We start from the raw sequence: 16,156 nt of genomic DNA on the forward strand, positions 1-16,156 counted from the left end.
CCTTGCCCTTGTTCATGGATACATCTATACGTAACATATAGTTAGCAATTTTTGTAACTGTCAGACCTCACAGTAATATTTATAAAATATTTACTGAGTACTGCAATATTAAGGTGTATCTAGATTAAGTTGTTGAATCATCGATTGCAAGGAATTCTCGGAATAATTACACATAACGATTTAATGAACAAGAATTAAAACACTCCATTTCAATTCCATAAGTATAGATATAGTATCAACCCCAAAATATCAGTATTCAGGTCAGCTATATTTTTAGAAATTTTAAATAATGGCACGAATGAAGTTCGTATTTGATTTAAGCCGGTAAAATATAAAAACAAATTAAAGATGTAGAATAAAGTATAAATACTTTAAATAATATCACTTGGGCATATTACGTTTCCACTTTACTCTCAAGACAAAATTTTCTAAAAGAGTCATAAATAATATAGATATTAAATGTTGACAGAACACATAAATAAATAAAACTTGATAAAAATAGACTACGGAAAATTAGACTATTTTAGAATAGACTAAATCATTTTGAAACTTGTTAAAATTTTTTTCTGATTTTCGAAATTGCTAACTACTTTCAAATAAACTCGTCAAACATTGTTAAATAACATTCATTAGTACGATAGGTACAAACAAACCATTCTACCTAAAGTATTGCTTAACGGCGTTTCCTAGTAGTGGGTGGTTACCGATTAATAAAAAGAATGGGTATGATATGGCCACAAAATTTACCGACCAATTGTTGATATGGTTTGTATAGCTTTATCGGTATTGAGTTAATGAATACACCACCAAACACGAACTGAATACTCAAATCGAGAATATTTTATAGAGCATGCATATGGGAACAATTGCCTAATAATAGCGTAATACAATATCAGCCCTCACCAAGGCAAGGTAAACTATAGAATATATATATAATACAGAGGTAAACAATTATCTAATCTAATTTAAAAATATTTTTAATAATCAGCTATCAAAATTTAATTATAACCACAGCAATTATCTATGATAATAAATATCCATAAAACCACAAACACTAGTATTAAAACGAAGAGAAATGTGTATAGGTATCGAATTTGTAATAGCATTGCTGTAATGTATTCAATAAAAACGAAAAATAAAAACATAAAACAAGAAATATAGATACGTACACATAAGTAAATTTAAACCCCAATGACTAACCATGCCTATTCTTTGTATGGTACTTATATTGACAAAATCATAGATTCAAAATTGGGGGAAAGGTCTTAAACTTTGTATTCTTCGATTACAATCCGTAACCATCTTTTTTTCAATTAGTTGCATTATTTGGTATGAAAAATATAAGAATTAGATTTTAACAGTATTTGGAAAGAACGTCGTTCGTGGACGCACGTTCACATTCATATTTTGTGAACGACACTCGCTTTTTTCAAATAGAATGTAAACCTGAACGACGTTAATATTTTTAATGAATTTTAACGATTTTTAGGGCATTCAAATTTATTTACCATTTTAAAATGATATGAAAATAAATATTGACTATACGTTTAAGAAAAAGTTTTAAACATAAAATAAAATATACTTAATACATTTTGTAAAAATTCCATTTATACACATTTAATTCTATAAATATAAAATAAAAAATTTAAGTGAACGGCAAAACAAACGCGTTCATTTTTTCATAGAACTTGAACGTATTCTTTTAAAAAAACGAACATGAACGTGAACGTAAGCGAGTTAAATTTTTAAGGAACGCTCCGAACATTGGATTTTAATGCCTCTAAAAATATCATCCTTGACTTAACCTAACGTATTTTATTAAAACTGAAATACAAAAACACCAACAATTTAAAAAGAATATTTCGATTAATCAGTTAGAACTTGGAGGTCCAAGTATTTATAAAACTTCATCAATTTCACTCATTCAAATTAAGTCTGAAGCTGAGAAAATATTCTTTTCAGAGTTTAATTTTTGACATTACATAATTTTCAAAATCCAAATACTTATGGAAGTTATCTAAAAAAAGAAAAAATGAATTTTTCAAACAAATTATGTTTACGCAAGACTTGAATCTCACCTGTTTTAACATGATTACCAATTAAAATATACAATAGTGCCTATTCCCTTGATTTAAATAATATATAATTTGAAGTTTAAAACTATTTACTAAAATGTAAATAGGTACCTAACATCAATTAAATACCTACATATTGGGATTTTTTTTTTTTTTTTGACATATATAAAATTTATAATACATAAATCGAAAATAGGAATTAAAAAAAATAATAAATAATAAACGTGAATGTTTCTGATAGGTATTTTATTTTTCCTGACGTGGAAATAAAATATAGTATATCATTTTTATGTTGTTGTTTAATTAAATGGTTATTAGTTATTATTGAACAGTATGTTATCAAATAATATAAACGTATTGTGTTATTTAGTCACGAAAACATGGAATGTAATATATTCTCTTCAGTTTTTACATTATTATTTTTCTTAATATAACAAAATGGTAACTTAAAAAACATAATTACAAATTTTAATAAAAGATAAAATTATAATAAATATAATAAAAGTACATGTATTAAATCTTTCTGATAAAAATAGTTATCTTTAGGTTCGTGTCACACAACTTTATAATACTTTAAATATTGTAGTTTAATTAAAATTTATCAGTATTTTAAAATAAATATAAATAATGCACTGTGCATGATATTAAATTGAATTATATCAGTAGGAAAAATAAATGACCAAAAGGTGCAAGTTATGTACTAACAATTGTACATCGATTACAATTATAACACAAATCACTTCCATGATTTTCTGAATTACTTAATACAATCAAAAATGTTTTAAATAAACAGAATTCAAATACAATAAGAAAAAATAATGCACTGTATAAATGTTTAAAAAAGTATCATAACTGTCACACAATCATAAAAAATACCATTAAACTAAGCGGGATTTTTTTTTATGAATACAATTTAAATGAATTGGGTTTAGGCTGATGGATATTTTTTCATCAGTTCTAAATCAGCTTCCATCATGTCGTGTACAAGTTGCTGAAAAAATTCAAATAATATTATACGCACCACTAAAATATAATCCTAATATTTACCTCGAAGTTCACCTTGGGTGACCATCCTAGTATGGTTTTTGCTTTGGTAGCATCACCCAACAAAAGTTCCTGAAAGTTTTTTTATAATTTTTAAATAGTAATAATCCAAAACTGTTATCAAATCAATATAATACATTATTATGTGTGTTTGTGCAATGATGATTGCCTTTGTTATTTTACGCCCGCCGGATGTATTTTTTATAATATATCTACAATGACAAGCGGGGGCCCACATTGCAGAAATTGTAAACAAAGCTAATGTTCTTTTATATTGCCGGGGAATAATAAACAAGTATACATTATATTCATTTGTTGTGCTGTTGAAACCGAACGATTATGTTATTTGAATAAACACATGCCAAACACAAACATTCTATACTACGCCAGACAGACAATGAACGAGATGAACACCTTTGCAAACAATGCATTTTTTCTTGTTCAATTATATAAATTGAAACATGTAATATAAAAAAAATCTACCATACTGTAGAACAAAAAAAAAAAAAATAAAAAAAAAAACCAATACAAAATAATATTATGGATAATAACAATATAGTTTCCTCCAATTTTATCCAATACATCCCTTACTCACGTCGCCAACCCTTCATATAAAATGCCATTAGTTATTCAAACAAATATTCATTGATAATAATTGATATGATCACAATTTAAAATCATATTTCAACAGCGTTGCGATTCTTTAAATCAAGCACCGGCAACCCACGGAACTTTTTTCTTCGGTTTTCCAAATATATACCATGGTGTTTAAAATTTTAATTTTATATCTTAAATGGTAATAAATAAAATCAAATCGTGACTATTATACTTATACGATTATAAGTTATGAGCTTATCTCACATTGTATTCAAGTTCTCACAAAATATACGATTAAGCAACGAACACGTAAATGCAGTTTTAAGAATATCAACATTCAATATGAAAGTTGATATAAATGAAATAGCGGGAAAATTTCAACATTAAAAATCAGACTAGAAATTATATATTTATATCTTTTGGTACTGAAGAATTAATTAATTATTAAATAATTTTTAATATAGTTATATAATTATTATATTTAAATGTACCCTAATAATATATTTTATTCGAAATTAGTTAATATGGTCAACCTCGCAATGTGAAATTTAAATTATGATTGTTGCTATACAGAAGTACATACATTAGTATTATATGTTAAAATTGTATTTTTAATAACGTTTATTTTAATTGTGTGTGTGGTTCTCGATAAAAAGCTGATAAAATATATGACCCACGTAAATAAAAAGGTTGCCGACAACTACTTTAAATCATATTACTTGATCAAACCCAATAAACTAAAAATATTTTAAAAACGAGAGAGAACATAAATACATCATTGTGATTTAATAAAATAACACTCCGGAAAGTAACAAACGTGTTTCAAGTTTAATAAACTATTTAAAAACTTAAATTTATTCGTTATCAAAATGCTGTATTTTAAATTTTTGTGAAACTATACGAATAGCACTGTACAATTTTTCATTTTTAATACTTAAAACTAAATAGAGCGGAACAATGAGTATTTGAAAAATAGATGAGTTAGGCAAGTGTAAAAAAAACTTAATATTGATAGGTACTCATATTTATTTAAAATAATAAAAAGCACAGAATAAAATAGGATTTTACACAAACCAAAAAATAAAAAAAAAATCATGTAAAAAACAAGAACAAGACTCCTAGTCGAATGAGACGCCACGATCGGAAATAAAATGGCATATAACATTTGAAAGAACCGTAAATTGTAAACAACATATATTTCATTAAAATTTTTCGAAACTATTAAATGTCTTCAAAATACTAATATAAGTAATCAGTAAGGGTTTCGAATCAAAACTAATAATACTTTTAAAATAACAACTAAATAACAAATATCGTTTAATGGAAATTCGTTGAGACATCCGATCTTATAAAACTTTTTTGTGACTTTCCAGAAAGATATATTTATTTATTTATTTATTTTTTTTTGGTAAAAAGTAAGTCTTGTATCCAATTTTCACGGAAAAAATGAAAACTTTTATAAATTTTATTGCTAAAATTAAGCACAATTTTTTTCATTTTATCAGTTATATATATATATATATATATATATATATATATGTAGGTATGAGAAACTTTGTTGAATATTTTCAAGACTTTTAGTGAAACCAAAAATTATTTGATCAACATTTTCGAAAATAAGCTAACTAAACAGAAAAATTTCAATTTTCTAAAAAATTACATAAGTATGATTTTTCAAATATATTTAGATTTTGATTAAAGTAATAGAAAAATGTATACTAAATTAGAAGCACAGTTTTATGAACATTTATTTAAATAGAAAATCTAACATAACCATATCTTCTGGTGTAAATTGTTTGAAATTTTCACCAAAATGGAGAAAAAACAATGTGAATAACCATGAGCTTTTAACAACACCTCGAGTATTTTTGTTATATGGGCTTTGGGTTTTATTAAAATTGGAATTTAGTTTAAGTTGGAATATATTTAAAAAAAAACTAATTTGTGTACATTTTAAGTATCTGTAAATATGATAATACATCATTCATTCTTATTCAAAATTGTCAAGTTTTTAATAATGAAGTAGATAGGTAGTAAAAAGAAAAATAGTATCCATGATAAAAATATTTTGTAAACATATTTTATGGTGAATTTCTATCCTTTTAACTGTTCAATATAGTGACTATTTAAATTTTTAAAACTCAAGGCGGTTTTTTTTATAAAATCACCTAGCCATCTTAATTTTTTTTTTTTACCTAACTATTATAATAGTATTATCACTGGTTTCTTAAAAATATTTATTATTCCTGCTATAGACAATATTACATAAACTTGTAAATCAATTATAATTTGTAATTAAAAGCATATTGCATATATTTCATTTAACCACCCATGATAGATACATATCTATCCTTTTTTGGACCAAAAGCATTTGTTTTCTGGAAGTCTTATAAAAACCCAATATAAATAATATATAATTATACCTCTGATAAAATATAATTAATATTAATTAATAAAACAAAATGTATACAACATATTTAAATATAATAATATTAAATGAAAAAAAAATTCATAATTTTTATTTCCACTCAAATTATATAAAAATATTTAAAATAATTTAAGTTAATAATAATATCAACATTTTTTAATATTTTATAATATGACACAAGTATTCATAACAAAAACTACTCTTGGAAAATATTATATTTTAAGCATTTACTATTAAATCAGTAAACATTTATAAAAAAAAAATTTTCTGGATATTATTTTTCTATAACGTTGAATAAATCATATATTATTATATCACAATATTACGCAGCTTCACCCTTTCAGTTCTACTTCAATTGCATTTATTTATTTGTTTAAAATAACATTAAGCACTAAGGATTAATGATTTTAAGGATTAACCAAATGTCCAATCATAAGGATTGATCATCAAATACAATTAGTAAAAATAAATTAAAAATATAAAAAAATATGAATGTTGAATACAACATATTTCCAAGAAATAATCTGGCCATTTAAGGATCAAGAAAACTTCCATACCGCAACATCTTTAATTTTTAAATGTTGAAAAACAAATGTTATTCAAATCATTCCAATTGGAATAATATAAAATTTCAAAATGATTTCCACCAATCTTTCAATATGTTGAGTAACATAGTATTATTATGAATAGTTAAATCATTATTCATTACTAATAACTATTGCACATATAGCTTACAATCTATAGATGACTGTAAGTAATTGAATGTAGATTTTAAAAGTATTCACCAAAATTGTTAAGCAGAATCATACATTTTTATGATTGATTTATATATATGATAAGAGTAATAACTTAATGAAACAAATTTACTAATATGACTAATCATAAAGTCACAATAAATTAAATAGTCTACAAATAGTATGTAAATAAACATTTTGCTTAAAAAGTTTAAAGAAATTTAAATATAAATAATGTACTCACTACTTCAGTTGGACGAAAATACTTAGCATTCACTTTGACGCGTACAATATTGGTAGATTCTTCTTTTCCAACTTCATTTAACCCTGTTCCTTCCCATATAATTGTTTTGCCAATATGTTGAAATGCTTTTTCAACAAATTCTCTAATACTGTGCATTTCTCCAGTAGCAATCACAAAATCTTGAGGCATATCCTGTTGTAACATTAGCCACATTGCCTTTGAAAGAAAAAAATAGTTAGTCAACATTTTTTGATGTAAACATTTTAATTAATACTTCAACATAATCTTTGGCATGGCCCCAATCTCGTTTAGAGTCTAAATTTCCTAATTGTATACAATCTAATGAACCCATTGCTATTTTAGCGACTGATCTGGTAATTTTTCTAGTTACAAAGTTTTCACCTCTTCTTGGACTTTCATGGTTGAACAGAATTCCATTGCAGGCATACATATTGTAAGCTTCTCTATAATTTGTTACAATCCAATAAGCATATAATTTGGCACATGCTAAAAAAAATACAAAACTCTGTGGTTACATTCAAACAGAAATAAATTTATGAAATTTATTCAAATATAACTTTAAGAGATAACTGATTTCTATCAATATAAACTAATACCATATGGAGATCTAGGATAAAAAGGAGTAGTTTCTTTTTGAGGTATTTCCACAACTTTTCCATACAATTCAGACGTAGAAGCTTGATAAAATCGTACATGGTCTTCTAACTGACAAATCCTAATAGCATCTAGTAACCTAAGTGTTCCAACTCCATCAACTTCAGCTGTATACTCACTTAGATCAAATGAAATCTACGGTAAAATATTTATTCAATGAATTATTACAAATAATTATCTGCAGATCTACCTTCACATGGCTTTGAGCTGCCAAATTATACACTTCAGTAGGCCTTACAGAACCTATAATTTTCACTAAGCAACTGCTGTCCGTCATATCACCGTAATGTAGTTTCATTTTGCCTTCCATATGAGACTTGGGATCTAAATAAAGATGTTTGATACGACCAGTGTTAAACGTACTTGAGCGTCTAATAATGCCATGAACATCATATCCTTTATCTAGCAACAGTTCAGCTAAATATGACCCGTCCTAGATTTAAAATTTTATAATAAACACACAACTACCATGTATACGTATGGGTAAATTATAATATACCTGGCCAGTGATTCCAGTGATCAACGCCACTTTTCTAACACCGGTTAACTCATTGCTACCATCTTCCATATTTCTATACACGTATTACGAATAGTGATGTTGTCTGTTATAGGAGAATACTGCTTAAATACGGGCGGGCAGCAAATAATCGTGCACCAAAAGGACTGTTTGCATTCGAACGAGATATGATTTGTTTCGGCATCAAGCGTGTATTAAACGAGCGCTACAGAATTGTATCAAGTGCCCAACCGATCGACGGTTAAATTTTAATAATTGCATACGTCATGAACCGTACCATAAATCGTATTGTTTGCTTATTGTATTATATACGGTCGGGAACAATCACAGCAAATCTAAAAACCATTGGAAATGGAGTATTATCAGTATCACGGTATCATCAAGTATCGTAAAACACCACAGACATATATAAAACAATATTATATATCTGTGTAAAACACCGAAATGCGGATACCCTCTGATAACAACACCGCAAAACGTCTACCAATATTGAACCGATAGATAGCACAAAAGGTTTGATGGTATCACCGGAAGTGCTTACATTTTGTGAAGCCCTGTATTGTATCCACAAAAGTTCTGTAGTTCGCGTGATAAGCTTTAGATACATTATATTGTTATTATTACTATTACGATAATTCCTTTCTTTCGGTTGGCGGAGTAACAACAAACGTTTTTTTCGTCACCGCTGAAGAACTGCCTGGTTTTAAGAATCAAAATCACCGTCATCGATACCGATTTAATACGTCTTGCTAGCGCTACTGACCAAAAATGCGAGCATTAGTTTGTCTCCCTGACAAGTATGGAGTTATCGGAATCACTACTGATTGTTGTTTGCGATAAACCACTCGTCCAACCATTGTGCCAAGTCTAAGTTACGTCTCGGCTCTTGAAACGCTGTTGGTGGCATGGTTGATATCCTGTTGGGTTTTACTATGGGATGGATTCGCCGACATCTGAAGTGCTATTGCTCAGTGAAGATGACAGCGGTTTGTTGGTCAATGGTTCGTTTTCAAACAGTTCTGCCAGTAGCAACTCCAATAAACATTCGCTGCAATTCAAAGTAAGCTTACCGTTTGCTTTTAACGTAATATTGTAATCACAGCTATTCAAGTTTCAAATGTTTATAAATAAAAATGACTAATTGCATTCCAATGTTACTAAAATGAACAGGGTTGTGTTGTTCTCCTATTAACTTATTAACTATTGCTTATCTCAACAAAAAAATTCACAGAACTCATTATCCATAACAAATAATCAATTCAATTATATTTATATGTGCTATTATAATTTATTAAAAAAAAAAAAACCCATGATATTGTGTTTCCAAGATAAGTGAAATTTGAGTATTTACTTTTGTATGGAAATTAAATTGTCATTGATTATTCATTTCTAATGTGGATAGCTTATATTGTTGATACAATAATAATTGATAGTTTTCTTATTCGATTATTTAAGTAGAGTACTTATAAGTTAGTTATTATCTTAAAATAAAACATACAATCATTTTTAAGACTAGATATTTTTTATCGCTTATATTTTAATTGGAAATTTTAAATTTTTTATGTATCATATATTAAATGTTTAATTTATAGTTATAATTTTGTTTGAAATCTAGTATAAAGAAAGTGATGATGAGTTATCAATAAGTCAAGAGGATTCTTTAATCGATGACTCTGATGCATCATATACACAACAGTTTAATACATTGAAAAAGTGTCCTAGTGTTCAAAAATCAGAGAATCCAATTCAACCTCCTATTGAATTTCAAGATTCACCATGCTGTTCTCTTAATGTATACTCTCCTCCTTTAGAATTTAAAGACAATCAATGTAGATATATTTGTTCACCTGTTTACACTAATGATTGTATGATTCGAGTTGAACAATATGCAGATGATTTTGTTAAGTCATTGATCAATGACTCATTGAAACACTTAGATCCATTGAGTGATACTAGGTAATATATTATACACATACATTTATTTAATGATAATAAACATTTATTTTCATTCATTTCAGGCAATTTAAGCAACAAAAATTGTATCATAACTTAGGTATTTATTGGAAAACAAATTATCGCTTACCAAATGGATCAAACAATTCCTTATTATCAACTATCTCATCATCTCATAATTCCTTATTTAATATAGTTTCTTCAGACGATTCTAATTTTATATCTTCTGCTGTTTCACATGATGCTCTTAATAGCGATACATATACATTACCTATTGATAGTTCCCCATTTAATGTTGCTTTTCGGCGACCTTTAAGGAAAAAGAGGAAACTTCGAGATCAGTGTCATTCCATACCTTTCAGTAAAAAGTAGGAATTATACATTTAAGAAAAAAAAAAAATTGTATTAATGATTATTTTTTAATAGATCTGGAGAAAAATGTGTCAGTGTTCAAGAGCCCATACATATGACTGTTAAAGATGTTCGAACAATTCTTCACAATATCTATAGCAATACAACTGAGAGTAGTAAACCTCAAGTTATTAATGTACCAAAATGTAGCAATGTACAAAATGCTCACAATAAAGAAAATGTCAATAAACTAGCTTCGTCTACATGTAAGATCAGAAAACATCCACTTCTGGTGAACATAAAACATAAAAAATCCAAAGACAATAGTACTTCAGATGATAAAAGTGGTCATGGTTCTAGTCATTCAACAAGAAAAATTTTTTGTTCATCACCATTCATCTCATCTACAAAATCAAATTTTTCTTTTAGTTTAAAACAAACTTTTTGTAATATTTTTCGTTCACGTAAAAATACATCAATAGAATTGGAGCCGGGATCAAATCCAACAGATACTGTAGTGCTTTTAGATGTAACTAAAGAAACCACTTTTGAGAAACGGGCATTGCCACCAGTGCCCAATGATGATGGACATAGGGATACATATGAACGTGAAACTAGTATGGATTTTGCTACCAGCATTGAAAAAGTTAAAGATGTATGATAAATTTATTAAATATTTATCAATTTTGTTTTACGATATTTTTAATATTTATTTTAGTATGGATGGTATTGGGGTCCAATATCAGGGGAAGCTGCTGAAAAAATACTGTCAAGTGAACCCGATGGATCGTTTATTGTACGTGATAGTAGTGATGATCATTATATATTTTCATTGACATTTAAGTTGAATGGTTTTGTTAGACATGTTAGAATTGAACATGATCAAGGTAAAAATATTAACTAAAAGAAAAAAAAACATTCTATAAATGAAATAAAACATTGAAATCAAATTTATTATTTTAGGTAATTTTAGCTTTGGTAGTTGTACTAAATTCAAAAGTCATACAATTGTTGAGTTTGTTGAAAATGCTGTAGAACATTCTCGTAGTGGAAGATATTTGTTTTTTTTGCATAGAAGGCCAATTCTAGGACCAATGAGGGTACAGTTACTTCATCCAGTGTCTCGATTTAAACAAATTCAAAGCTTGCAGCATATGTGCAGGTAAATTGTAAACATTTTTATGAATAAATAATAAATCTATCATTCATATTACATTTGCATATTTTTTAAATGTTATATTAATTAATATATGGTTAAGATACTTGACTGTAGTAGCTTATTTTCGATTTATTTTGAGATTCTTATATTTTATATTTTTATATCATTATATTTGCTTTATTATTAAATGTATGGATTATTTATGAAAGATAAATACTAATATTATTAAAAAATATTAAAAATTATTAATTTTCATAAATTTATTTGATGTACTTAGGTTTGTCATTTTGAAGATGGTACGTCGAGATTTGATCCATAAATTGCCATTACCCAGACGACTGATTGATTATTTAAATACCCCACATTATTATTGTGAACAATTGGGCAGCACTGATAGTAGTAAATCATCTACTCCTACTCCAGCCGTACATCTAATATCATTTACACCACCTTAAATTTATTAATTCTTCATTAAAAATATACACATTAATGGTAAATAAGACTTTCAATGCATAAATTGATTATATCTAGACCAATATATAGATCAAACTAATATTTAATCTTAGTCATAAGTATTCTTCAAGATTCATCAAAAATTGTATGTCATTTGTAAATAAACCTAAAGATTTCAAATTAATGTTATCAATAGAAAGAATAAACCCCGGAAATTTTTTATTTTATAATCTGAAGTCATTTTCAATATAACATGTAATGTAAAAGCATAAGAGCTTAAACTATTGTTGATCATCATTTATAGAAAAAACATTTTCTATACCAGATAAATGGTTGGTTTTATTATAAGACATTTTAGTTTAGTTTATACTGGATGATTATTTATTTTTATACTTGGTGTATCTGACATTTTATTGATTTGCAATATTTTTTGTGACTTATTTAGTATTAACTTAGTATTTAATTATATTATTATTATTATTTATTTTTTTTACTTGTTATTCAATTTAAATCTTAATTTGATTGAATAATTATAAACTTGAATGAAAAAAAATTAATGTTTACGATTTCCAAAGAAAAATAAGTATATAGTTTTGGCTTTTATATCTAAAATAACATATATGTCTTCTAATGGATTTATTTTTTAAACTACATTTTACATTTTATAGGCATTATAAATTTAAACCTTAATAACCTTAAATACACATCAATAAACTGTAAAATATTAAATGTATTAAAATATTATTTTACTTGTAGAACAAGTTGAATTAAATTAAAATATATATTTTTACTATCGATTTAAAAAGAAAAATAATTCAATTTATACATATACTTATATCTATAAAAATAAATGTGTTTAACACTAACTCCCATGATATAATAACTAGAATGTGTAAATTATCAATTAACTCTTATGAAAAATATCTTAATACATATATTTATTTTCTATTAATTTCACAACAAATATGTTAACAAATATCTTTTTTGAGTGATTAAAAACATTTTCATCCACACTTACAATTATATTTCTTTTATTTAAGACAGTGTTAATAGTAAAACAATTAACATAATAATTTGGAAGAAAGAAATTAATATTTTCTTTGTTTTGTCGTTTGTTCAACTTTTTTCCTTTTTTTTTTGTTGTTACCTATTTTTAAGTAACTAATTGTGATTTTAGAGTTAACTCTATTATTTTATAATTATTGTAAAAATGTTTTACAACATACAAGTTTTTTTTAGCTATTATGCAATAAGTATATGTCCATTACTCATCATATGTAAGAAAGTAGGTATTACTATACTGAATTGAATTGTGTTTAGTGATATTATTTAAAGGAAAAAAAGACAAAATATATACATTTTATTTAATTATTTGTTTGTTTTATTTTTAATGACAAAATATTTTATTTGTAATATCATTATGACGTGCATTTGACATAAATTATATTATGAATCGTATGATATAAAGATTAAGATTAAAAGGTTTGAATAAATCAATATATTAGCTCTATAAAATTGGTGAGTTTTTGTATTTATTTAATTAACATAAATGTCTCAGAGCCAACCAAATTTTAAATAATAATTCAATTTCAATTAACATAAAATGTAAAAAATATAAAATATGTAACTTATTTTTCAAAAGATAACATAATTAGTTTATATACATGTGGTTTTTTCTAGGTCATTGTTCATTATAAGCAAAATATTCCAATAACATTATTTCATATTAACATTTAACTATTTTATGTATTGGTTGGAATTCCTAATGTTTTCCTTACCAATTTTTCAGCTATTTTATTAAATTCATCTCGGTTCTCGCGCCACATTTTGGCAGCATCAACATTTGCACCACTTTCATCATTTGGTTCTAGAAATAAAGATATAATTATAAATAATGATACTTGGAAAAAAACGGATTCTGCCTATTATTAATTACCGGCTAGCATACTGATAACAGATAAAAGGATTTTCTCAACACTTTGTACTGGACTCCATCTTTCATTACTGGATTCATAACCCATAGGGTCATCTCCAGGTGCATGGAGAATTGAAATACATACACGCCCATCCGAATAGACTTAAAAATAATAATGTAAGTCATAAGATAAAGTTTGACATTAGGGCAGTAGGTGTTTTTTTTCCAAAGCGTAAGATTTTAGGCAGGCCAATTTTAAAATTTAACCAGGTTATTAAAAAAAATATGTGTATACCATATATTATATAAATTTATGTAAGTATTATCTCTTTATAAATTATAATCAAAATTAAAATTAAATTGTTTTTTCAAAAAGCAAGCAGTTCAATGTATTAAAAGCTTATAATTTATAAGCTTTTAATACATTGAAATGCTTATAATAATATAATTATAAGTTATAGGCAACTATAGCTACTAGCTGAAGCCATTTCACTACTATTTGGAGAGAAAAAGGTAAATATGGTACAAAGGAATTCACTTTAATTCCAAATTAAACACCATTATTCTTAAAAAATTGATATATTAATAATAAAATAGTAAAAAGAAGACTGATATTATGTAAAATATATATACAGAAATTAATGGTAAGCCAATTATTAACACTATGAAGTTATTGGTGCTATCACACACATTGCCCTCCACCAAATGATACCTCTGATTTGAGAATGATGGCAAAAAATCAAATTCAAAAATAATTTTGATCAAATTTTAATGTTAAAAAATTTAAATTCTGCTTAAATAAATAAAAATATTGGTACAATTTTAAATAAATATGATTACTGATGTGTTCTACTTTTGAAAACTTAATGAACTTAAATTAATAATTTAATAAATCACCTCATCATTTTAACATACAATTAACATAATATTAACTTTAACCAACTTTTAAATTTGCTCGATAAAGTATATATTATATTAATTTTACATTAATCTATTTTCAAATTTATTTATAATGAAACTTTAAAGTTAATTTAAAAGTTTACTATGGACAGTTTTTATTTTATAATAAATATTTAAAATAAACAAACATTATTTGGACATTTAACTAAATAATTATTAATGATTAGAATAAATGCTTATAGTAAGTAAAATAAGTCTCATTTCAGTATTAAGTATTATTCATTAGAATATCAATCAACATATGAAACTTTAAATATAGGTATAAAATACAATTTAATAGCAATAACGATGATCTAATAACATATGTTTAGATATATACCTTTTATTTATTATATAGTGCACCATTAACTATGTTATAGTACACATACACCATGTTAACATATTGTTTCACTTACTGTTTGGATGAAACATCTCGCAAGTAAAACTCATTTTTGGTGGACTCAATGGGTAGTCTGATGGGAAAATAAGTTTAGCTGGAAACACTCCACCTTCGAAACATGTACCTTCTGGACCTCTGCAAAAACAAATGTAATTATTTAGGTGCTAAAGAGCCGATAAGACAGCGTAACATACGTGATCAGAGCTTCCCATTCGAAATAGTTTTCCTCAGTGATTGGTCCAGCAATAATTCCTTCCGGAGGATTCAACGTCAGTTCTAAATAGGGCGGAGGGGGAAAAAAAATTCGTATTACACAACCATTGAGGTTCGTGGTATTGTATCGGTACCGCATTTATTTTGCACACACAGATCTACGTACGTTTGTACTCGGCCATCAGCCGTCTCAGGGCGGACCCGGCCATCGCGAATAATCCAGCGAGCAGTAGACAATATGGACACGTTTCAGCAGTGACAGCGGTCGCGACGTGAAAGCATAGGTCAACTGGTTAGAACGACTACACCAGCACCAGCAGTTGTTGTGCAACGAGATTTGACCGTACTCAGTCAACGAATATCAGCATAGTATTATGCGGCCAAATATATCCGATAACAGCTTTGATAAGCGTGCGCGATTGATAACCAGAGTTGATGACGATGGTCGACGACGACAAG

The 16,156-nt window shown here is 26.5% G+C and overlaps 3 protein-coding genes across 4 annotated transcripts; 1 reads left to right on the plus strand and 2 right to left on the minus strand.

Annotated features, from left to right (window-relative positions):
* Positions 1-2,672: 2,672 nt before the first annotated feature.
* LOC112693390 (GDP-mannose 4,6 dehydratase) lies at positions 2,673-8,730 on the minus strand. Its single transcript, XM_025568430.1, has 7 exons — positions 8,297-8,730; positions 7,988-8,230; positions 7,740-7,932; positions 7,397-7,629; positions 7,123-7,338; positions 3,123-3,191; positions 2,673-3,066 (listed from the first exon to the last, which is right to left on the minus strand). The coding sequence occupies exons 1-7, from the start codon at positions 8,363-8,365 to the stop codon at positions 3,004-3,006; spliced, it is 1,086 nt and encodes a 361-aa protein (XP_025424215.1). The 5' UTR covers positions 8,366-8,730; the 3' UTR covers positions 2,673-3,003.
* Positions 8,731-8,860: 130 nt separating this feature from the next.
* Positions 8,861-12,604, plus strand: LOC112693388. Its single transcript, XM_025568428.1, has 7 exons — positions 8,861-9,374; positions 9,930-10,270; positions 10,333-10,635; positions 10,694-11,273; positions 11,337-11,505; positions 11,582-11,780; positions 12,055-12,604. The coding sequence occupies exons 1-7, from the start codon at positions 9,252-9,254 to the stop codon at positions 12,230-12,232; spliced, it is 1,893 nt and encodes a 630-aa protein (XP_025424213.1). The 5' UTR covers positions 8,861-9,251; the 3' UTR covers positions 12,233-12,604.
* Positions 12,605-13,822: 1,218 nt separating this feature from the next.
* Positions 13,823-16,083, minus strand: LOC112693391 (ubiquitin-conjugating enzyme E2 G2). 2 transcript variants are annotated; one of them, XM_025568432.1, is made up of 5 exons: positions 15,864-16,082; positions 15,679-15,760; positions 15,501-15,619; positions 14,167-14,307; positions 13,845-14,097 (listed from the first exon to the last, which is right to left on the minus strand). In XM_025568432.1, the coding sequence occupies exons 1-5, from the start codon at positions 15,904-15,906 to the stop codon at positions 13,973-13,975; spliced, it is 510 nt and encodes a 169-aa protein (XP_025424217.1). In that variant the 5' UTR covers positions 15,907-16,082; the 3' UTR covers positions 13,845-13,972. The 2 variants fall into 2 exon arrangements, with proteins under 2 accessions (XP_025424216.1, XP_025424217.1); XM_025568431.1 differs by having other exon boundaries at positions 13,823-14,097; positions 15,679-16,083.
* Positions 16,084-16,156: the final 73 nt, after the last annotated feature.

The sequence above is a fragment of the Sipha flava genome, unplaced genomic scaffold (assembly GCF_003268045.1).
Source record: "Sipha flava isolate LNK unplaced genomic scaffold, YSA_version1 86_pilon_pilon, whole genome shotgun sequence".
Lineage (NCBI taxonomy): Eukaryota > Metazoa > Arthropoda > Insecta > Hemiptera > Aphididae > Sipha > Sipha flava.

Bases quoted from the DNA above. Each gene is read 5' to 3' on its own strand.
- LOC112693391 (XM_025568431.1), bottom strand. From the start codon at position 15,836: ATGCGGTACCGATACAATACCACGAACCTCAATGGTTGTGTAATACGA. The intron at 14,308-15,500 runs GTAAGTGAAACA...ATTATTTTTAAG, and splicing joins CGAGATGTTTCATCCAAACA to TCTATTCGGATGGGCGTGTA. The intron at 14,098-14,166 runs GTAATTAATAAT...CTTTATTTCTAG, and splicing joins TGTTATCAGTATGCTAGCCG to AACCAAATGATGAAAGTGGT.
- LOC112693388 (XM_025568428.1), top strand. From the start codon at position 9,252: ATGGATTCGCCGACATCTGAAGTGCTATTGCTCAGTGAAGATGACAGC. The intron at 9,375-9,929 runs GTAAGCTTACCG...TTTGAAATCTAG, and splicing joins AACATTCGCTGCAATTCAAA to TATAAAGAAAGTGATGATGA. The intron at 10,271-10,332 runs GTAATATATTAT...CATTCATTTCAG, and splicing joins GATCCATTGAGTGATACTAG to GCAATTTAAGCAACAAAAAT.
- LOC112693390 (XM_025568430.1), bottom strand. From the start codon at position 8,365: ATGGAAGATGGTAGCAATGAGTTAACCGGTGTTAGAAAAGTGGCGTTG. The intron at 8,231-8,296 runs GTATATTATAAT...TTTTAAATCTAG, and splicing joins TCACTGGAATCACTGGCCAG to GACGGGTCATATTTAGCTGA. The intron at 7,339-7,396 runs GTATTAATTAAA...TTTCTTTCAAAG, and splicing joins ATGCCAAAGATTATGTTGAA to GCAATGTGGCTAATGTTACA.